Source organism: Lolium rigidum, chromosome 1 (genome assembly GCF_022539505.1).
Source record: "Lolium rigidum isolate FL_2022 chromosome 1, APGP_CSIRO_Lrig_0.1, whole genome shotgun sequence".
Lineage (NCBI taxonomy): Eukaryota > Viridiplantae > Streptophyta > Magnoliopsida > Poales > Poaceae > Lolium > Lolium rigidum.
In genome coordinates, this window is record NC_061508.1 from 76,245,318 (window position 1) to 76,269,217 (window position 23,900).

Consider the following 23,900-nt stretch of genomic DNA (forward strand, 5'->3'; position numbering starts at 1 on the left):
TGAAATGATGTGACTTCAAGACAAATCGTCACTTTTCCCACTAGCCCACTTATCCCGCCTACTAGGGAGTGGCATCCTACGAATTATCTTCGATCTTTAGGTTTAGGTTTTATTTAAACTTGATCGTTGTTGGTTTTTCAAATTTTGATCATAATTAATTGGACTTTTTTCTCGAGGTGTGCTCCAGTGTCCCCCACCTTCCACACCACCACCAACAAAGTTAAAGGGAAGTTACCTGCCCCTCCTAACCAAGAAATATCGGAAGATCTGACCATCCATTCTCGCATCGGCTTGTGGCAACTAAGAATATACCACTATTTAATTTGGAACGCTAGTCCTTATGTTGAATATAAAAAAAAGAAGCCCAAACTATACTAAAAGCGCATGTAGCCAAATTTATGCTTCAATTGTTTGGCAAGAGTTGCAAATAAATAAAAGACTGCACTACAAGTGTCGCCACATGCAGAACATGGCGTGCGACTATTCTTCTCTTTTCTCTACCACTTAAGTAAGAGAAGACATCAGCGAGATTTTCCTTAAAATTTAGAAATGAACTATTTTCTCTTTTCAACATCTAGTCTAAATAACTTTCTATTTTTCTCGTAGATCTTCAAAATACACAATATCGAGTTCTAAATTATGAGAATCAATCTGCGGTTGGGTGATTAGGGGTGATTAGGAGGACAATGGTATCCCTAGCACATCAGAGTTAAAATCTCAGGTTTGACACTTTGGTATCTTACAAAGGCGAAATAATATTTTTCAGTGGAAGGCCAGGTTTTCGTTGATAGCGAGTCACCTATAGTGGGAAAAGCCCCAGTTGAACCTGGGTGCACGTGAACCCAGGTTGGAAATGCATTTTCGAAATGTGAAAAAATTCTGAAATAAAAATATCGCGGTACGTATGCATGTTCCATGTGTGCGTAGAAAGTTTTCGCAGAGAAACCACTTTTTTTATTTCAGAATCTAAAAAAGACAAAATACGTCACATATATACTGCTATATAGCCCTGTAAAATTTCACTTTTTTGCCGAGGCAAAATAAAATGTTTTTTCAGAACGAAACTCATGTCCAGGGCACATGTTTGAGATCATCTTTACAATCATTTTGTGTTTCGATTTTTGAAACATGTTTTGACATCACAAACCCACTTTTGAAAAAGTGGGTTCACATACACCCAAGTTCACAAAAGCCGGTCTCACCTATAGTGACTTTATTAATCTCAAGACCTACTGCACATAGGAAAAGGGTGTGCATGTGTGCCTTCAACATTTGTTGTTGCAGGCAGCTGAAGAAATTGTGGGAACTGGAGCTGGAGTTGCAGGTAGCTGCCAGCGACACCGACGATGCAGAAGATGCGCCATGTCAGCATTTGTTGTTGCACCGGTCGTTCAAGAGGACATGCCAGCGGTGAGCGATAGACTGGCGGAGTGGTGGTCGGTGGTCGACAGCAACAACGTCCTCGAGCTTGACGGGTCTGGTCCTGCTCTGACACCAGCCTTGGTGGTAAAGAAGGAGGAGGACTCTTCCGAGGACTTCGAGTTTTGCTCGGACGATGACGACAGCGATGGTGCCGACGTCGCCCTCGACTTCAGCGCCTTCAACCGCTAGATTTAGTTTTTCGTCTAATAGTATCTATTTTGCAAACTTTGTATAAATTCGAACGAAATCTGACATCTTTTATGCAAATTCAAACTGTAAAAGCTATTAGTAGTCTACGGTTCGAAGTCGCCAGTGTGCATCCTCTCCCCAAATTGGGGAGCATGCCCAGCATACTCAATAGAGCACTGTCGGTGCATATGTGGCCTATTTGGGGCGTGTCCATGGAGATGCTCTTATATCTACAAATATACATCTCTCAATTGATATTATAAATTTAGGTGCGATAAATCACTTAGTTATTAGTACAGAAAAACTATAAATCAACATATTCTGCAGCCATACATATCCACGGACGGATCTGGGGGATGGATTCCAGCATAAATTTCCTCAGGAACGGATCTGGATATTAATCGATCTTCATTCAAACCAAAAACAAATAATCAAGAGAGGCTCAAAGAAATACTTCTGTAGTTCAGCAGCGCTCCAGCTGCGGCCGCCGGGACACCGAGCTCCTAGGCGACATCAATGGGAATGGCGACGATGCAGGTCACCGGCGCCGCGACCAGCAGGCCGCGGTAGGCAGCGCTGGAAAGAAAGTGTACAAGTCAAGGTTGTGTGTGTGTGTGTGTAAATTGTACAGCACAAATCTCAAGCAGGCAACAATTGCAGTTACATGTCCGGATCAAACTCTAACTTGTCAGCTTAACTGACAACAACAACAGTTTGGAAAAATAAGACTGTAGCTGAATCAGCCGCAGTGCCATCGTAACCACTCAAAGCATGCTGCTTCATTCGTTTCCCAGACGGACTCAAATGTGAGTTCCCAGCAACAAAGGAGTCTGCTTACAGTCCTGCAGGGAGCTCTTGCGAACCTGCCGGGCAGCACGAAGAGTGCGTCATTGTCCTCTTTGTGCTTGCACAAAGCTAGTACGACAGGCACCGCCATGGCGCTCCAGACTTGCATGCAACTGGCAGCATATGAAAGATCAGCAAGAGCAGATGTTCAGTTTCAGTTCCGTGTTACATAAAACCACAGCAAACCACAGGGACCTTGCAACCTCGCATTTCACAAACAGTAAGAACCGAGGGCCTGCTTCAGGTGCAGAATAGCCTACATTTAGAAACTGAACTGAAGTCTGATAACATAAGGCAGCTTATGATTTTTATGACCTCGCCGAGTTGCTATGCTCTGGTAACGACTGTCAGAACCGTCTCGTCCAACGGCCTGCAAAAACATCACAGCTCTTTATAAGAAAAATGAACTGAAGTCTGATAACATAAGGCAGCTTATGATTAAGATGACCTCGTCGAGTTGCTATGCTCTGGTTCCAGCAAGGAAAGCAGTAAATGTAAGGCCTGCCCCCAACGAGCATCATTGTGTATTACTCTTTAGCAAGTGAAACTAGTTGCACAACTAAGATCAATCATTCATGCAATGAAATATTCATGTGGTAGCAGCATAGGAACAGTGCTTCTTAAATTTTCATGCATATCCTACTCTCAGCTTTGCAAATCTTACTTGGCTGAGCTACAATGACTTATTTCATCGTGGTGACATCTAGAGGACACACAAACGTGCAAGAATCGTCATCACCCATTTGCTAGCTCAGCCAGCAGGTTGTTTGCAACTAAATCTCACAGCAGCTAATATCATCCAAAATCCATGAAATTATATCAAGGGAAGCAATCAAATAAAAATATTAATCAAGGAACATTGAGGACGTGTACTTACTTACTTGCCTCTTTCCTTTTCCCTTTTGTCTGGTGCGATGTTCCTGCCATTCGTACTCATTTTCGAGGTATCCAAAAGAGGACAGCATGCACATAGAGTAGATACATATAACACTTCAAATTAAATAAAACCTGTAGTTCTGTCATTTCAGTTTAACTGACGTCCACTCAGTTCAGCAAGCAGATGATTCAACACCACACAGAACCTGAACATACCCGAACGTCAACAGAAAAACAAGCAAGCAACAGCCATGATGTGCCACAGCTGGAGGAAATATTTGATTGTTCATACAAAGATAGGATGATTCACCAATTTATTGATGAAAATCATCAATCAGGATCAAATATCATGTATCAACAAAAAAGAATGTTCAGAAAAAAGCACTCAATCAGCTGTGCCCTCGTAACCAATCACCAATCCTAAAACCACTATCAACAAGCTAGTCCAGTTTCAAAATTGCTTCGAATTCAAGAGACCAGCAGAAAAGGAAGCTCTCTGAATCCTACTGCTCTGCAACCTTGCCTACAGGCAACTCAACCGATGAAGCCCTCACAACACCCTCCGTCTGCCCCGGGCTGAAGAAGTTGGCGGGCAGCTTGAACAAAGGGTCGCTGCTCCCATCGTGCTTGCCCAAGTACGCCAGGCCCAAAGAGTAACCAAGAGCTCGGGCGACAGGCACCGCCACCGCATTGCCGACTTGCATGTACCTGCACGTATCATTGTAATACAGGGAATTTATAATCACGAAATATATATTGATTCAAGCATATTCCCAGTTGGGGTTATCATACAACATCTATGTTGCAATGATGTTTTCTTTCTATATTCCATTTTTACCAATCTCAAACATAATAAAGCAAGAACTAAAATCCAACATAACCATCCAAGTTACAGAATTAGAAGATATGGCTCCAAGCTGCAATGTTTCAAGGGCCAAGTATGAAGGTAATACAGGGAGAAAAATTGAAGTTCAGTTTCAGCTTCCAGTTTCATTTTACATACAACCAGAGGAAAAGCTCATGAACTTACCGTTGTTTGATGGGACCATCCATGCGATAGTAATCGGGAAAACCCTGCAGCCTTGCATTCTCACGGACAGTCAGAACACGGGCCTGACTCGGGTGTAATACAGCCTGCCAGCAGCAACATGAAACACAATTAGAGACTCTAAACCTGAGACCTTCGAAACTGAACAAAAGTTTACGTGCTTCCTAAATGGTCATATCAGAAAAATGAGGCAGCCTATGACAAAGCTGACCTGGTTATGTGGCTCTGCTCTGGTCACCACTGTCGAAACCGTATCATCCCCCCACAGTCGTCCAAATGGCCTACAAAAGCATTTCATCATGTATTTTACAAACAACATCAACAAACCAGTATAGTTACAGAATAAAGCAGTGAGTATAGGGAACTCACTTGAGAGACTTTCCCCCCACGAACTTCATGGCGTAATTGGGAACCTAGACAAGTAGTCTTCAGCAATTGTGACTAGATGAGGAAACAAGATAAGACACTGGACAATAGAACACATACTAATGGTTTGCCGGACTCAAGGTAAACTCGTGGAACGTTAGGGTCAAACTCGACGACATTGTTTGGCCCTACTTTTACACCTTCCAGGTCACGGAAGTTGGCACCCTAAAACACATAATTCAAAATAGTCATCGAAAGGAAAAGGATTGGTCATCACACAACAAACAATGGAAAGAATCAGCCACCAACCTTCTTGAACGGTATTTTCTTAACCCGTTCATAGTCATCTGTGTTGAGCTTCAAAGGACGGTGATCCAATAGCTTTCCTTCTCCAGGACCAGCTTGATCACCAAACGAGAAGTCCAACATTTCTACAACATTTGCACAATCTATCTATTATATACTAAAAGCAAAATACGGGTGTTTAAAATAGAGACACTCGGTTAATCCACATCATCCTAATTATTATAAGTGTTAGATCTAAATTATATGGCTAGGATTTAATGAAAGATTATTAGTTACGTAAGAACGTAGTGTCCGGTTGACACATAAAAGAACATTTGTACGTGTCATTAATTCCCTTTATTCCTGGATCCCGTGTTGGTTAAATTTGCAAAGAATTTTTCACGTGAACAATGTCAATGGAAATAGCCGAGTGGGTTAAGGAAAAGGAAAAAAAGATATACATGGAAATAGACGAGTCAGTTTAGGAAAAGAAAAAAAGGAAACTATCTAGCAGATTTATTTACGGCAAAATTCTGCTCCCAAAAAAGAATTTACGTCAAAGTTTCATGGGAATAGGCGAGTCAGATTAGAGCGAAAAAAAGGTACTATGAAGTAGCTAATCTACCTGAACCCGTTTGGAAAATCAAACAAAAGATAGAGTCCGTCCATGATAAAAAAAAAAATTCACAATTAAGCTAGGGGTCCGCTGGTTCAGAATTTCTATAGCTTAGTTCGTTCAGAAAAAAAATGCAACGCCCTATCTTATTGCTAGATTCGTCAGCATAGCTAAGTCTATCATAGAAAATATAGATGTGATACACCTGCGCGGCTTTAGGGCAGAAAAATTTTCTACGACTTGTGATATTATGAAGTATAATGATTAATACATGGTTGAGTGTTATAAATGTACATATTGCATGCTTGAATATACAAAAAAGAAATTTGATTATTTTTATTTGACTATGAAACACAAAATGGATACAAATATTCCGAAACCCAGGTTACTAAAACATTTTGCGAAAGGTTGAATATCATACTCTTCAAATATTATTAGAAAAATACGAACGCCTAATTATCAAATTTGTTTAGTTTAAGAATCTCCTCAATATGGTTAGATCTCCACACATTGAACTATTATTTTAAAAAACTTGATATTACAACATCATTTTATGTAGCCTAGAAGTTACAGACTTGATCTCATATACACTACAATCAGTATAGGACTAGAACGCATCAGATATGCTAAATTTTAAAACGCGGACAAAAAAAATACTATATCAAACTTTCATAATATACTCACAAACAACACACATGTGTTCCTTCTTAAGTTTTGACTAGCGATGAATAAACATTAATTAATAAAATATTGCTAATTTTATATTTATCTTAGTTTAGAACCTTAATGATATAAAAGTAGTGGTCAAAGTTTACCCATTGAGGTTGTGTTAAAATCTAAGAAGTTACACATTATGAAACTGCAAAAGCAATTGAGATGAAGAAATAAATATTAAAGTAACAATTCTAAATCGTTAATTTGCCCTAATTATTAGCTACCACGAATTGTTTTCCCTTTCCGTTATAATTTTTTATCAATATTTATTAACCATCACATATAGTTTTACTTTGAGTAATATTTGTTACAAACAACACACACAAGTGATTTGCGGATGCCAATCATAGTTGGCGTGCAAATTTAAGTTGGTTAAAGTTGTTACTAGCTCTCATATTTGTTTTTTATTTTTCATGGCATTTTTTATAAGCCAGTTAGAACCATATTATTTCTTATCATAAAATGTGATATCCAAAGAATCATAACTTTATTTTTGAAACCCTTTCAGCCCACTAAAGATGATGCCCTCGCAATGCGAGGGCCACCGCGCTAGTGTTTTAAAAAATCACATGACAGCTATAAAACTAAATTGAAATGCATATGTAAAAACTTTGCACACAAAAAATAGGCATATATTCGTCTTGTCAACAGTGCTATATAAGCACCTCTACGAGTAAGACGGATGTATCTCTGAAATTCCGTCTTTGGTTTTTCGAGATAGTCGATTATGTCATCATATTGATCGTTACCAACCTGCATACAAGATGTGAGATTAGATGTAGATAATGACATAAAAAAGTCAAGTGATACATGCCTCAGGCAAATCTGAGATCGCATCGTGAAGAACCAAAGCCTTATTCAAGATTGGCATTTGAGCTTCATTGTATGCTACAATGCTTTGCTGCAACAAAAAAAAAAGATGCTCAACATATTTACACTTCTCAATGGACTTCATTATGATCTCATTTACACTATGATTTTACTTACAGCGAATGCCTTTGGCGCCCCACCTCGTACAACGACATGATGTGTGGGGAGAGGAAATGCTGGCACAACCTACATGTGGACAGAGGTGAGGGCCTAACCTGAGGTAGAAGGAGGCTGCAGGGAGGAACTCTCTCAGCTTAGGGTTACAGAGATAGAAGCACCTTATATAGGTCAGGACTGGGCTGGGCCAGATGGGCCACAACAGAGAACAAGAAGACAGCCCAACAGATACACTAACAGTTATCCAACACTCCCCCTCAAGATGGGTGATAAATGTCAATCATCCCCATCTTGGCACAGGCAAGATTACACTCCTTTGATCCTAGTCCTTTTGTTAAACAGTCTGCCACTTGTTGTCCTGATCTCACATAAGCTAATGAGATAATCCCTGCATCAATCTTTTCTTTAATAAAGAATCTGTCTATCTCCACATGTTTAGTTCGCTCATGCTGGACAGGGTTGTTTGCTATGTTTATGGCAGACATATTATCACACCACACTTTCAAGCTTCCTTGCCTTAAAATCTTTAGCTCTCTTAGAAGGTTTCGTACCCACAACATTTCACCCAGGCCCTGTGACATAGCTCTGTACTCTGCTTCTGTTGACGTCAGAAACCCACTGGCGGGCAGAGACGGGCAACACCGTAGAGCCGGGAACAACTAGGGCTGCGGCTGGCCCTAGTCCCTCTGAGCGACGGCCCGCAAAGCCTTCTGGTCGCACGCACCGATGTTTATCACAAGGGCGTGCCACCTGACCTATACCTGGTCGGGAAGGTGTGGATGATGCCTCGCTTAGTTTCTGCCGGGGCGCACACGTAAACGTTAAATACGAGCCTCGATCGGCTCTCGGGTTATCCGTGAATCGGCTCAAAGAGCCGATCCACCCATGATTCAGACGAGGTGTCCGAATATATGGTGGTCCTGCTTGATCAAGGTAAAGCTAATGAGATCTACGACGATGTGGGGTTTTCACCGCATAATCGGATCGTCCTACTCCAGGTTGGGCCTCGCGGCCACGCACGGTGATCGTAAGCCGATCCTAAACAAGGCCTAAAAACCAACACGAGGTTGATCCTCGGAACATCCTGCTTAGGGCCAACGAACGACACCCTACGTGCCGCTGGATCCTCCCCCTTTGTAAGGCCTAACTATTGCGAGATATTAAACTAATCCTTGTAGAACAAGGAGCAATCGTAACGGATCAGATCTACTAAACTATGATCAAGCGGGGTGCCGCCCTACGCCTAAGATAGGCGTAAGGGCGGCTAGACATGCAAGGGTTGCACTACGAAAGCATGTAATATGAAGAACAATGCTAACCCTAACATGTCTAAGATAACTACGTTGCTCGCCATCAAAAGGCTTCGATACGAGAAACGCATGAACAACGTGGGCAGGCTTGTGCTGCCTAGATCGCAAGATGCGATCTAGGCAGCATGATGCTTACCGGTAGAAACCCTCGAGACGAAGGAGTTGGCGATGCACCGAGATTTGTTTGTGGTTGAACGTTGGTTGTTGTTTATTCCATAAACCCTAGATACATATTTATAGTCCAGCGGACTTTCTAATGTGGGCGTGCACTAAACCGTGCACGAGATAAACTCTAACTTTTAATCTAGATACAATCTACTATAATTAAAGATACATGGGCAATCTGGCCCAACTTCACCGAGCAAGGCCGCTTTAGAGATCTTCCACGTGTAATCTTCCAAGCCCATCTTGATCGCGGCCCACCTCCTGATTTAGCCAAAATCTGGTGATAACACATGCCCCCTGGTTTTGGCAATGATAATTCCAAAACCACTCTGTTTTTTCCTTCGAAGGGTCATGTCGTTGCAGAGCAGAACTGCCGCAATATTCTTCATCATGATGCCCTGTCTTTTCAGCTTCTCTGCATAATTTGACATCTTTAGCATCACCTCCTCGGAAACTGCAATAGCATTAAATTCCCACCAGATTTCTCATTATTTATCCGTGCTTGAACCGATTAGCTCTCTTCATCCCCTTCTTCTGTTCTAGATATCAGCACCCAAAACCCTCTTCTTCTCCAGCCATGTCATCTTCTTCCTCCTCTTCCACCTCTCTCCAATCCTTTTCCTCAAGTGAATTAGTTCCAGAACACAACCGGATGGAGACGTACAACCGCCGGGCTCCCAAGCGTTGGGACAGGCAGGAGTGGGACTTCGACTACGTGCCGGAGGGCGAAGACCTTGTCTGGTCAGATGGGGCCATGCTGGTCGACGGAGTACTGGAGGCGGAGAGCGACAACGACGACCCTCCCTTCCGGGGTAAATTCACCTCCGTCACCAAAGCAGAAAAGGACGACGAAGAAAAAGACGCCTCCTCCGACTTGAAGAAGGAACAGGAGGATGACACTCCCTCCGACGAACCACCACCAAAGCGTATCCGGGGCCGGGCTTGGTCAGACGAGGACGGTGATGATGACGAGGAAGAGACCTCTGCTGAAGGTCACAGTAGCAGCCACGAGGAACTCGCCGACAACAGCAACGGCGACAGCCACCTTAGTGATGACAAAGACAGCAACAGCCCTTAGAGTAGGGATTTACTAACATGGAGCTGGTAGGTAGTAATCCGTTCCCTCTTGTTGGACAATCGGCTTCTCCTTGTAAGAAATTTGATTGTCAATGAAAACTTCTTTTGATTTTGCCGATATCCCGTGTGCTGATTCAGCTGGTTTTTCCTCATCTGACTTTGTCGACCGTTAGCCTAATCAACGTCCAATGACCGATGGCAACGCATCGGTCTCTCACGACAAACCTGCGAAACAGGTCAATTCAATCACCTCCCCAGATAGCCGGTATGCTCGATGATAATAACACCGTCATTCGCAGTAAGCCGTGGGTTCAGTCGTGAGCAGGTATCTTTACAAGGGCTCTGGAACTGTTGCTGAACCAGCTTGAATTGACCTGCTTCAGACGAGAATAGTGATGAACCAGCCAAAAATGCTACCCTTGGCTTCAAATGATTAATATGGAACTAGCCGATTCCAACGGAATCGGCTCTCCGAAACAAAGATACTTTAGGGCGAGCTGCCCCCCGAGCCTCCTCAATTGCAGGTCAATTTAGCTCCTTCCTTAACCTGATTTGCACGTCCATGTATACCTCTGGAGTCGATGGCCCTGCATCGGCTTTTATATCCTTAAGTCGATGACTGCTGCATCGGCTGTACTCGATTTTTTTTATCGGCCGATTCAAAATCGGCCTCCATGCCTTACTGCCTCAATCGGCCGATTCAAAATCGGCCTCCATGCCTTACTGCCCATCATCCCACATGCTTGGGAAATACTTCTTGAGGTGTTGACCATTGACGGCTACTGGGAACTTCTGTCCGTCCAACTCTTCCAACATATATGCATTGCCTTTCAAGGCCTGGACGACCTTGTACGGACCGTGCCAATTAGGAGACCACTTGCCATATGCCTTGTCTCTAGTTCCTAACGGCAACACGGCTTCCCATACCGGATCACCAACTCGAAACTCCTTTGGTCTAACCTTCTTGTTGTAGGCACGAGCTACCTCGGCTTTATTCTCCTTAATCTTCTCCAATGACCAAAGCCTAAGTTCTGTCGCGTCCTCAATAGCGTCACTCATCAAAGCTGCATACTCTTCCGCTGTCAGATCATTCTGAAACGTGACACGTCTTGATCCAGCCGTAATTTCCCAAGGTAATACGGCTTCCTGTCCATAGACAAGCTGGTACGGCGAAGTCTTTATAGCTCCATGGCACGACATGCGGTAGGCCCATAATGCTTCTGATAACTTCTCGTGCCAATCCCTAGGGTTCTCGTCAATCTTTCTCTTGATCAGCTTGATTAAGCTCGATTGGACGCTTCGGCTTGCCCATTAGCCCGAGCATAGTACGGAGATGATCGGATCGGTTTAATCCCCATGTCATCGCGAGAATTTCTGAATTCTTTAGAAACAAAGACCGAACCCCCATCGGTCGTGATAGTTTGGGGAATCCGAACCTATGAATCACGTGTTCTTTCACAAACTTGATCACATCTTCTGATTTCACCTTCTTCATAGGGACGGCTTCCACCCACTTGGTGAAGTAATGCTGTGATGGCCAAAATCCATTCATGTTTTTTACTCGACGCCGGATGGATTTTGCCGATCATGTCCATGCCCCACCCTCGGAACGGCCAAGGCTTGATGATAGGGTTCATCGCCGATGCTTGGTACCATCTGAATTTTCCCGAACATCCGGCATGCTTGGCACCCCTTGTAATAATTGAAGCAGTCTTCAAGCATGGTGGGCCAATAAAACCTCGAGCGCTCGATCGGCCACTTCATCTTGTGAGCCGGCTGATGAGTTCCACGAGCGCCTTCATGCACCTCATGTAAGAGCCGATTAGACTCGGTTGGTCCCAGGCACTTGAGTAGTAACCCTTCCAACGTCCTGTAGAACATATCGTCTCCTATGAGGACATACTTCATGGCTTTGTATCTTATTCGCTTGGGTGCCCCCCGAGCCGAATCCTTTAAGTAATTGAGGAATTCGGCTCTCCAATCATCCTGCTCCAGGAATTGCACCTGGACCTCTGACCCTTCAGGGGTATCCATATAGCCTGACGCCATCTGCGCGAGATTGTTGGCCTCGGTGTTTTGGGCTCTTGGGATCCAATTAAAGTTGATGTACCGAAACTGTGTCATCAACTCACGGCATTCCATCCAGTATGGGAAAAGTAATTCACTTTCGCACTTGTACTCATCCGTGAGCTGGTTAATCACCAACTTGGAGTCTCCGAAAAGCTCTACTGCTACGCCCGGCTTCTAATAGCAATTCCATCCCCTTACGTACCGCCTCATATTCTGCCACATTGTTAGTGCACGGGGTAGATAATCTGATGGAGAATGAGTACTCGCTGCCCGAGGCGACACGAGCGAGAATACCGATGCCACAACCCTCGTCGCAAGCCGATCCATCGAAAAACATAGCCCATGCACGTATGGATAGTGCTGCTATATTGGTACTGATTCGCTCAGCTATGAGATCGGCTAATGCTTGCCCTTTGACTGCTTTCGCAGGCTGGTATCGGAGATCGAATTCTGACAACGCAAACATCCACTTACCCAGTCGGCCTTTCAACACCGGGGCCGACAGCATGTGTTTGACGACATCCGACTTGCATATGACGAAGATCTCCGCCGTCAAAAGGATGTGGTGCAGCTTGGTGCAGGTAAAGAACAGGCAGAGGCACAATTTCTCGACCTCAGGATATCTTGTCTCTGCGTCCAACATTCTTCTGCTGAGATAGAAGACGACCCTTTCGACGCCCTCGTGGAGTTGCACCACCACCGAAGCGATGGATGTGTCAGCCACGGATAGGTAGATGTAGAACGGCTTGTCTTGCCGGGGCGGAACTAGCACAGGCGGCGTCGTCAGATACCTTTTAATTTCATCGAACGCCTGCTGCTGTTACGCCCCCGGTGAAATTCGTCGTCGGACTTGGTCTTCACCGGCGCCATAAATGGCTCGATTCGTCCCGACAGATTGGAGATGAACCGTCGGACAAAATTGATCTTGCCAATGAGACGTTGGAGCTCCTTCTTTGTGGTGGGCGGCTGCATGGTGCGCACCGCCTCTTGACTCTTCGAGGCCGATTTCGATTCCCCGTTCGTGAACCAGGAAACCTAGGAACCGACCAGCCGTCACCCCGAAGGCACACTTCTTCGGGTTCATTCTCGGTCCGAACTTCCGAGTTCGGTCTAGGGACGCGCCGCAAATCATCCAAGTGTCCTTCCATGGAAACGGATTTGACTACGACGTCGTCGATATAGATTTCCACCAACTTACCGATCAAATCGTGAAAAATGTAGTTCATAGCTCGTTGGTACGTTGCACCAGCATTCTTCAACCCAAAGGTCATTACTACATATTCAAACAAGCCTACCGCCCCTGGTACTCTGAATGCGGTCTTGTGTATATCTTCTGGAGCCATGAAGATTTGATTGTAGCCGGCGTTGCCATCCATGAAGCTCAACACCTTGTGGCCAGCAGCTGCATTGATCAATGTCTCTGCTACAGGCATCGGATATTCGTCCTTGGGGGTGGCTCTGTTGAGATCTCTGAAATCAATGGCCACACGCCATCGGCCATCCTTCTTCTCTACAGGTACGATACTGGAGATCCACTCAGCATATCTGCATGGTCTGATGAACCCGGCGGCCAACATCTTCTCGATCTCTTTCTTGACCTCCTCCAGAATTTCGGCTCTCATCTGACGTGCTCGTTGCTGGAACGGCCGGAATCCTTTCTTAAGAGGGAGCCGATGTTCGATGATGCTTCTGTCTAACCCGGGCATCTCTGTGTAGTCCCATGCGAAGCAATCCGGGTATTCTTTCAGCAGAGCAATCATCTGGCTCCTGAGCTGTGGATCCAACTTCTTGCTGATAAAAGTTGGTCGCGGCTTGTCTCCATGGCCGATGTCGATTTCCTCCAGCTCATCAGCCGAGGTGAACCCATACCCCAGCTTTCCGTCTCCTGTGAGGTCGACGCCAAATACTGGGAGAGCGGGTGGCGCGGATAACACGGTCCGATCGCTAGAATCGGCCTCCATCTTGATCATCACTAGGACTTGGTGACAGTGTCGGAGCCGATTGCGTGGGTCGGCTCTTTCTTCATTCTTGCTATGAGAGCAGCTGCCCTCATCACTACCCTTACCAGGGCGGTACCCAAGTTCTACCATGTTGATGCTGAACAAGTGTCCTGGTTGACCCTGGGAACGGGTTCTGTGGAAAGAGCCGATGAGTTCGGCTTCGAGGACTGCCTTGATTTCGTCATGCTTCTTCTTGAGCTCATCAGGCAGATCCGCGTACGTGACCGGAGTGTCATCCGCCATCTCGGATGTAGATGACGATGTCGTGGATGTCGTCGATTGTCCCACCGGGCGTGCCAGAATGTGTTGACGTCAGAAACCCACTGGCGGGCAGAGACGGGCAACACCGTAGAGCCGGGAACAACTAGGGCTGCGGCTGGCCCTAGTCCCTCTGAGCGACGGCCTACAAAGCCTTCTGGTCGCACGCACCGATGTTTATCACAAGGGCGTGCCACCTGACCTATACCAGTCGGGAAGGTGTGGATGATGCCTCGCTTAGTTTCCTGCCGGGCGCACACGTAAACGTTAAATACGAGCCTCGATCGGCTCTCAGGTTATCCCGTGAATCGGCTCAAAGAGCCGATCCACCCATGATTCAGACGAGGTGTCCGAATATATGGTGGTCCTGCTTGATCAAGGTAAAGCTAATGACATCTACGACGATGCGGGGTTTTCACCGCATAATCGGATCGTCCTACTCCAGGTTGGGCCTCGCGGCCACGCACGGTGATCGTAAGCCGATCCTAAACAAGGCCTAAAAACCAACACGAGGTTGATCCTCGGAACATCCTGCTTAGGGCCAACGAACGACACCCTACGTGCCGCTGGATCCTCCCCCTTTGTAAGGCCTAACTATTGCAGATATTAAACTAATCCTTGTAGAACAAGGAGCAATCGTAACGGATCAGATCTACTAAACTATGATCAAGCGGGGTGCCGCCCCTACGCCTAAGATAGGCGTAAGGGCGGCTAGACATGCAAGGGTTGCACTACGAAAGCATGTAATATGAAGAACAATGCTAACCCTAACATGTCTAAGATAACTACGTTGCTCGCCATAAAAAAGGCTTCGATACGAGCAACGCATGAACAACGTGGGCAGGCTTGTGCTGCCTAGATCGCAAGATGCGATCTAGGCAGCATGATGCTTACCGGTAGAAACCCTCGAGACGAAGGAGTTGGCGATGCGCCGAGATTTGTTTGTGGTTGAACGTTGGTTGTTGTTTATTCCATAAACCCTAGATACATATTTATAGTCCGGCGGACTTTCTAATGTGGGCGTGCACTAAACCGTGCACGAGATAAACTCTAACTTTTAATCTAGATACAATCTACTATAATTAAAGATACATGGGCAATCTGGCCCAACTTCACCGAGCAAGGCCGCTTTAGAGATCTTCCACGTGTAATCTTCCAAGCCCATCTTGATCGCGGCCCACCTCCTGATTTAGCCAAAATCTGGTGATAACAGCTTCGGCTGTTGATTTCGAGACAACAGATTATTTCTTACTTCTCCATGACACCAAATTTCCTCCAACAAAAACACAATACCCTGAGGTCGATCTTCGATCATCTAAGCAGCTAGCCCAATCTGCATCACAATATCCATCTACATTTAGGTGTCCATTACTTTTAAACCACAATCCTTTTCCCGGAGTGCCCTTCAAGTATCTCAAGATTCTTTGAGCTGCTTCCAAGTGTCCATCCCTCGGATCATGCATATAGCGACTTACTACACTCACTGCAAATGATATGTCTGGTCTTGTGTGGCATAAGTATATTAGTCTTCCAACAAGTCTTTGATATTTCTCCTTGTCTATGGGTTCTCCAGACTCTGCTGCGATTTTATTATTTTGGTCAATAGGGCTTGAAGCCACTCGGCACCCCAGCATGCCCATATCATCTAAGAGATCCAATGTATACTTTCTTTGAGACAGTGATATCCCTTTTGACGATCGTGCAACTTCTATTCCAAGGAAGTATTTAAGTTTTCCCAAATCTTTCACCTCAAAGGCTTGACTCAAGCATCCTTTCAGTTTTGCGATTTCAACATCATCATCTCCCGTGATAATAATATCATCAACATACACAGCAAGGATAGTGATTTTCTGCTCAGAATGTCTGTAAAATAAGGTATGGTCTCCATTGCATTGACCATACCCCATGCCACACACCACTTGTCTAAACCTATCAAACCAGGCCCCTGGAGATTGTTTGAGACCATATAGAGATTTCTTTAGTCTACATACCTTCCCTTTAGTTTCAGGTCTGACAAATCCTGGTGGCATCTCCATATACACCTCCTCTTGAAGATCACCATGCAGAAATGCATTTTTGACATCAAGTTGATGCAAGGGCCATCCGAAATTTGCTGCACAAGAGATCAATATTCTGACAGTGCTCATTTTTGCCACTGGTGCAAACGTCTCATCATAGTCAATGCCATAAGTCTGACTATATCCTCTTGCCACAAGTCTTGCCTTATATCTCTCCACTTTTCCTTCTGCATTTTGTTTTACAGAATAGATCCACTTACAGCCTACTGTATTCTTTTCTTTAGGGAGGTCTGTCAAATCCCATGTTTTATTTTTCTTCAAGGCCTCTAATTCTTCCACCATAGCATTGCACCATCTCGGGTCCAACCTGGCTGCCTTTCAATCCTTAGGAACAGATACAGTTTGCAGTGAAGCAACAAAAGCCCGATAAGAGGGTGACAATGCCTCGTAAGAAATATAATTTCCTACGTCATAGTTATCATAACTCAGCCGCTTTGGGGGCCTAACTTTCCTTACCCCTTTCCTTATTGCAATTGGCAAGTCTAGGCTATTATTAGACTCAGTCTGAGATTGATTCTCTCCAGCAGAATCTACACTTGTGTTTCCTTGATTTTCAGGTCCAATGGGTTGCTCCCCCTGCCCCTAGTCTTGTAGCTCCTCCAGTGCATCTACTTGTTCCCTTTGTACTTGTCTTCTAGAGTACACACGTGGATTCTGCAGCCATCTTTGTGGTGGTACGGGTATAGGTGGTGTAGGTGTACCAGGAATTGCAGGAATCTCCGCAACAATAGGAATTTGTTGATGTTGCTTGTTGGTCACCACCTTGCTGCTCTTGATCACCACCTTGCTGCTGCTCCCCTCTTGAGCATCACCAAGATGGTCAAGCCCCGGAACAAGCCACTAAGATCACTCGCACCGTCATAAAATGGTTCTGACTCGCGAAACGTAACATCCATGCTTACAAATGTCCTCCTGTCAGTGGGACTCCAACACTTGTAACCCTTCTGCCTGGTGTAGGCTATAGAAACTCGATCAATATTACCTTCATCTTTGTAGACATAGTGAGCAAAGTTCCCAAAGGTTGCTTCATTTTGTCCTTCTTCCTTTGATTGTCCCTGAGAGGTACTGGTAGTTGGCTCTGAAGTTGCTGCCATATGTGCCTTGGGTGATATAGTGTGTTGCTGTCCACCACCCCTGCCATACTGTTGTCCATATGGCTGTCCACCACCTCTGCCATCACCTCTTCCTCTGTAGCTTCCTCTGCCATGTGTGTATCCTCCTCTCCCCCTACTGGGTGTAGCAAAGGAGGTACATTGATGCTTCAAGTGTCCCTTCTGTCCAAAAGTATAGCAGTCTCTCATCTCTTGTCTCTCGGTAGTGTAGAAGGCCGGATGAGGGACAGAATCGCTTCCCTTTGTCATATTCAGACGCACTTCCTCTCTGGACATAGCTACAATGGCCTCTTTGAGAGAAGGGGTAGTGGTTTGATGCAGTAAAGCAGCCCTTCTCCCCTCAAAATCTTGATTAAGGCCTTTCAAGAACTTCATGACTCGCCGACGTTCAATCCAGCTTGCAGCAGCACTCACACATTCCCCATGGGCAAGTTCCAGAGGATCAACATGATCTAAATCTCCCCAAAGATGCTGCAACTCAGCCACATATGCCATCACAGTTTTGTTTCCTTGTTGCAAGTCATGCACTTTATCCTCAATCTTAGCAATCAACATAATGTTCCCCTTTCCAGAATATAGATTTGATAGGGTGTCCCATACCTCTGAAGCTTTTGTGAGTGCCTCTACAGAAGCAGCAATGTTAGGAACCAAAGAGTTAAGCAACCATGCCACAATCAGAGAATTTATGGCATTCCACTGTTTCCATTCCGGGCTGGCCTTGTCTGCTGGTTCTGCAGCTTCACCACTCACACGTTCATCCAACCCTTTCGAGTTCAAAATCAACAGCGCCCTCCTTGACCACCGGAGATAGTTGGCCACTCCTTCCAACTTGATTTCATTCGCCGGCAGCTCAAGTTTCTGACCGATGTTGGTATGGGGAACGATTGCTCCCCCTCCAACATATCCTCCTCCTCCATCTCCTTTGGTAGTGATAAGTTCTACCAGCTTCTCCAGAGCCTTGGCCAAATCCCCTTTGTCCCCCATGCTTGACACCAAACTAACCTCTCAGAAACACCAAAGGGCTTACCCGCAGGATGCCCTCTTCGTCTCCTTACTCGTCACTACCTTCTCCTCCCAGCCACCGCAGCAGCCTGCTTCCTTCCTCTTTCTCTTCCTCCTAGCTGCCACAGCAGACTAGGCTTCCAGATCAGCAGTCCTTCCTGTCGTTGCCCTCACTGCCCCTTGCTCTGATACCATGTGGACAGAGGTGAGGGCCTAACCTGAGGTAGAAGGAGGCTGCAGGGAGGAACTCTCTCAGCTTAGGGTTACAGAGATAGAAGCACCTTATATAGGTCAGGACTGGGCTGGGCCAGATGGGCCACAACAGAGAACAAGAAGACAGCCCAACAGATACACTAACAGTTATCCAACACTACATATCCAAATTCACTGTGTCAATCATCTCATCAATAAATTATTAGCAAATTTTGGTGCTGATTAGGAATAAAAACAAACCATTGTAGAGAGGGCACCCCATAGGAACACGCGCATGCGGAACTGTGGAAGCCCGTAACAGCCAGCAACCATAATACCTAGCCGAGATTGGTACTTCATGGCAACCAAACGGCTCAAGGCATACTTTCCTAGATATCCTTTAGAAAACTTCAGAATATCCAGCACGTTTTCTATCAAAACGTATTTCGGCCGCAGATAAGAAACAACATTCATAAAAGTGACCATCTGCATGTTCTTGTCATCTTTTAGTGGGGCATCACTGTCTCTAAACCGATTAAACCCGCTTATCCCTTGACAAGGCGGCCCCCCACATAAGACATCTACATCACCCTTTAAAATGTAAGGGAACATGTAAGCATCGTCAACCAATCTGATGTTCAAGATCAAAATTAAGGAGACAGACTAGCGACACTCACAGGCAAAGGTAAGATTTTTCGCATGTGGCCTTCTTGAACGAACTCCATTATTTTTAATGGGCAATCACTAAATAAAACACAAGAATCAGTGCACTACCTATATATACTTTCTATAATTGCATGGAAATAAACATTATCTTGGAATATGAATCTGGCAAAGTAGGTACAAACCAAAGGTGGTCAATAGGTTCCCATGTATCTTCTTCCCGACCAAATCCCTTCCATTGGACCTGTTCAAAGATGGTATTACAACAACCTGAACAGCAAAAGTACCAGCAATAGAAAGGAATCAGATGGACAGTATAGTACTTTGAAATAAATGCAACTTTTCCTATTGGCACCGCCATAGCAGATTTCAGTGAGCTTGTCTACGACAAACTCATCCTTCTCGAGGTCACCATTTTCCTCCTCATCCTCCATGGGAGGAGCTGCATAAACATTGTTACCGTGGACATATTTGTCACATAGAAGGGCCCATTCCTTGAGGAGACAGAGAAAATCATCCGCTTTCATGTTCCAAACCTATAGTCAGAAATCGCAAGAAAAAAATTCTGAATTAAAAGAGGAGGATTAGTACCACTGGAAGAGAATTAAAGATTCATGAGTCAACCTCGGTTTGTGGATGGTTAGATTTCAAGCTTTTGCATGCGTGGCTGTTAAAGTCAACCGCCCATCGCTGATATATAATAGGAAAGGAAATTAGTATAGACATAACATAGGGTGATAAACAAGTTATTATTTAGAAAAAAATAGGGTGGAACAATACTGTCTCAAGTTTCAGGCCAGCTAGTGCTGCACCCATGCATAAGCCCGTGGACATGCCACCACAACCAGAATAAAGATCAAGCAAAGCTGCTGTTGTCACGGAGGTATTAGCCTCCGTATCAGATGAAATCCCTGAACTTTCATTAATATCTACATGCAAAACAAGATTTATAACTTATAACCCAAACTGGAAAGTATATTCAACAAATCAACCAAATTACTAATACGCTGAGAGATCATGAATTACATGTACTCATTCCCTAAGAAGTAAGAAAATATTATAGTTGACTAAAACAAAGATAAGTTTAACTAATAGATAAAAGTTCCTAGGCACTGGCTACCCCTAACCTAATTCTATCTCTTTCAACAAAAAATATTCTCGACTGTTTGAATGAACACAAGTCACATGCAGAGAAAATAATGCCATCGTAATTTCTACTGAACCAAGCTGCACAATTATGATCCAGAACAACAAAAGGAATGGAAATAGGACAATCTTCTTCGATTTTAACTTAAACCAAGTTATGATAAACATGGACAGATGGAAAATAATTTCATATATATTCTCTAAGATCTTCAACTATCACGAGTTAATACAAACAACTGATAGAGTTACAAGAAAATTTAACAACTTAACGGCACTGGAGATATTCAAAGTATTAAGTAGGTCACCAATTAATTTGCAAAAGTGAACATTGTTCCCAGTTCACAACAGCAATTACCATTTCTGATGTTTGCAAACGTCGAGTAAGCCCCAACATACGACATGTCATAATAAAGGTCCCAATCAGCCGATAGTTGGGATTTTGTTTCCTGATCAAGCTGGAACAAGGAGTTGAGAAAGTTTAGAAGCAACTACATGAAGAAAGCAACCGCAGTTCTAAACAACAGCACTGACCTTCGGATCCACTTGCAATATCTTGACTTTTGACACGATGCAGTAAAGCGGGTTATCATTCCTCTCGTCAGAGAGGAATACCCGCTTTGGGTCATGACTGTGATCATCCACCAACTTCGTGGTTGAGATCATTGTGTCTTCAGGCCGGAAAAACCAGCGGCACGCAAAGTATCGGCCATGGTCGGTTCCCTCGAAAAGTTCAGTGATTCTGCCGATGTAATGAGGTTTTTTTTCCTCAGCCTACATACAGGAATGAAGAAAATGGAGTGAGGAATGACAATACGTATATATGCCAACATCTGACAGACAGAGATAATTGTTTACATCAGCAGCCATATTCACAGAAGCAGCTGGAAAAAATAGCTTGTACAGCGAACTAGAATTTTATATGGTTGAGGCACAATTAATAACCATTTCCAGAAGCAGGAAGCATAATGGCAATAAAATCAGGTGCCCAAACAGAGGATTACAATTATGGTTCAGTTAACATCACATCAGAATCAGATCTGAATAACATGAGGTGTAGAGACGGAGTAATAATACCATGGAGGCTTAAATAACATTCAGAGGTCATTCTGTAGCAGCAAGTATAACTGCAAACATCTACTGGAAATGAGCAACCATGTTTACAATGAGGGGTGTCACATCACATGGATCCAATTTTGGTACTAGAAAAGCGATTGTGCAACCCAGACAGGGGTGGGAATTCAATCTGTAGAGAAAACTAGCTAGAGTAACAATACCAAAAGTGCGGGCGGCTAGTTGCAATGTTACGTAAATGTCTAAGATTTGACCAGGATCTGACAGCATCAATAATATATTCCAGTGAGCAATGAAAACAAACATGTAAATAACAAACAGATGATCACAGGTTTGACAGCGGCAAGTAAGGCATGTTGACAACCAGAGGCCGGTGCATTTACCGTTACGTAGACATCATCACCGATGCAGTACACGATCTCTTCCACCTTGGCTGCACTGTAATGGCGCCTCGCCTTGATCTCCTCCTCCTCCTCCTCCTTGCCCTTCCTGCACAGCAACATTCAGCGCAAGATTTCCACGCAAAGACGTACGGGAGATGGACGTACTCGGGAGTAGAATAGATGATATGCATGGACGCGCGACACCGTACGTACCTCTTGGCTGCCGCGGCGGCGACCGGCATGTAGCGCTCGGGAAACGCGCCCCGCGCCTCGTCGGAGGGGACGGGGTCCCCGACGAACTCGGGGTCGCCTTCCTCCCAGGCCTCGGCGGCGCGCGGCGGCGCCACCCGGTTCCTCCGCTTACGCTGCTGGGCTGGTTCCTCGTCGGGCGCGGCTTCCGCGAGGAGGGCGGCCAGCTCCTCCGCCTCGTCCTCCGCCAGCGCGTCCTGGTCGGGCTCGTCAGCGCACTGGTCGTCGTCGTCCTCCGCCGCCGCCGCGTTCTTCTTCTTCCTCCTGGTAGGAGCCGTGGTTCTCCTCGCCTTGCGCACGGCATTCGCCTTGGTCGGCTTCTTGCCGGACGACGACGCGGCCTTGCCGCGCGGGCGCCTGATCACGACGGCCAGCGCCTCGTCGGCGAACCTCTTGGGGGGCTTCGGCTTGCGGGACGAGGAGGCTCGCACCGGCGCTTCAGCGGGGGTTGGTGCCATGGCTTGTTTGTCGATCGTAAGGGTTTGAACTTGGAAGAGAGGAGGCGTACGTGCGTGTGATCGGGGCGGAGGAGGAGGAGGTGGGGTTTAAGAGGTGCATGGGGGAGGTGGTAGAGAGGAAAGTGGCCATGACGAGCCCGGATTTCTCTCAGCACGATCACAGTGAAAAAGATTGAGTCGCAACGGTCTGCTGCTGAATGGGAAGGTGGAGGAGTGATTGGAGTAATACACATTTATTAATTTTCCAAAAAACGTTATATTTTGAAATGGAGGTCGTAATATTTAGGATGATTGGGTTGATTTGTTTCTTCTTTCCATACTGTGTCTTCACATTTTGAATGCATGATTTTGCAGTATTCACCGTGGGTCAATAACTCATCTTCTTGTACTTGCCATGCACGTGTAATATCCGCAGTAAAAGATGAACGTCTAAATATATAGAGTAAAATCTGAAATAAACCTTAAACTCATAGAGGATGTCTAGATTAAACCTTGAACTCCTAATCCCGGAAATCACCACCCTAAACTTACCATTCCCAGTCTAACGTTGAATTTATACCGGTCCCAAACGGTAGGATCGCTGACTTTGGCACTCGGTGTCTAATTTCCTGTCGCTGCTATCTATGGCGCGTGTGTCATATCCTGATAAAAGGCCAGGACCTGCGGCCACGCTCGTAGAATATGCCGATGATGTCTTATCTTCGGTGCTTAACTGCTGCATGCTCTTAGCACTTTGATGCTCTGCTAGTTAAAATTTCTTCTTACGTTTTCTTCTCTGCTGGAGTTTAGTCCAGAGTACGTTCTGAATTTAGGAGATACTAGCCATGAGCCGACGATCCTATGCAGCCTCACAATCTTGCGATGGTATCCTGTTTCTCGAAGGCCGAGGCCTCCTCGAGCGCCATTACAGAGCTAACGGCATCTCCAGCGAGTCTGACCCAAATCGGCGACCTAAATGGTTCGTTTTTGTCCATTTGGGTCGCCCGCGGACAAGATGTGTATTGCGGAGGCGGCAGCGGCTGCGCGAATTGTGGTGGTGTCGCTGGCGACGTGTACAGCAGAGGTTGTGGAACCTCATGGCCGTCCCACACTGCCTGTGGTGGCGCGTGCGGCGGTAGCGATGGTGGTGGTGGAGGCGGCAGGGAGGCTACGTGCTCCGCCACCATTTGCGAGAGCTGGACGACGTCCTCCAACCTGGCCATGACCATTTGGCCACCTCATCGTCCAGTGACGCGGCCATGGCGGTGACTGTGTCCGCATCCTCGCCGTATTTGCCCGAGAGAACCGCCTCCAGCTTCACAGCGGCTGGAGGCCCGT

The 23,900-nt window shown here is 45.5% G+C and overlaps 1 protein-coding gene across 1 annotated transcript; it reads right to left on the reverse strand.

Moving 5' to 3' along the window:
* Positions 1 to 3,836: 3,836 nt before the first annotated feature.
* LOC124647621 (DNA (cytosine-5)-methyltransferase 1-like) lies at positions 3,837 to 22,583 on the reverse strand. Its single transcript, XM_047187537.1, has 20 exons — positions 22,416 to 22,583; positions 22,101 to 22,358; positions 21,877 to 21,978; positions 20,954 to 21,193; positions 20,750 to 20,877; positions 20,057 to 20,192; positions 19,901 to 19,966; positions 19,600 to 19,812; positions 19,462 to 19,520; positions 19,291 to 19,357; positions 18,875 to 19,204; positions 7,350 to 7,418; positions 7,177 to 7,263; positions 7,028 to 7,115; positions 5,057 to 5,178; positions 4,868 to 4,972; positions 4,751 to 4,794; positions 4,593 to 4,662; positions 4,364 to 4,467; positions 3,837 to 4,041 (listed from the first exon to the last, which is right to left on the reverse strand). Exons 1-20 carry the CDS (start codon positions 22,581 to 22,583, stop codon positions 3,837 to 3,839), a joined length of 2,661 nt encoding a protein of 886 aa, XP_047043493.1.
* Between the last annotated feature and the right edge of the window lie 1,317 nt (positions 22,584 to 23,900).

Excerpts from the sequence above, each read along its gene's own strand:
- LOC124647621 (XM_047187537.1), bottom strand. The coding sequence starts at position 22,583 with ATGGCACCAACCCCCGCTGAAGCGCCGGTGCGAGCCTCCTCGTCCCGC. Across the intron at positions 19,521-19,599 it reads AAAGTTGCATTTATTTCAAA|GTCCAATGGAAGGGATTTGG; the intron begins GTACTATACTGT and ends ATCTTTGAACAG. Across the intron at positions 4,973-5,056 it reads AGAAAATACCGTTCAAGAAG|GGTGCCAACTTCCGTGACCT; the intron begins GTTGGTGGCTGA and ends TATGTGTTTTAG.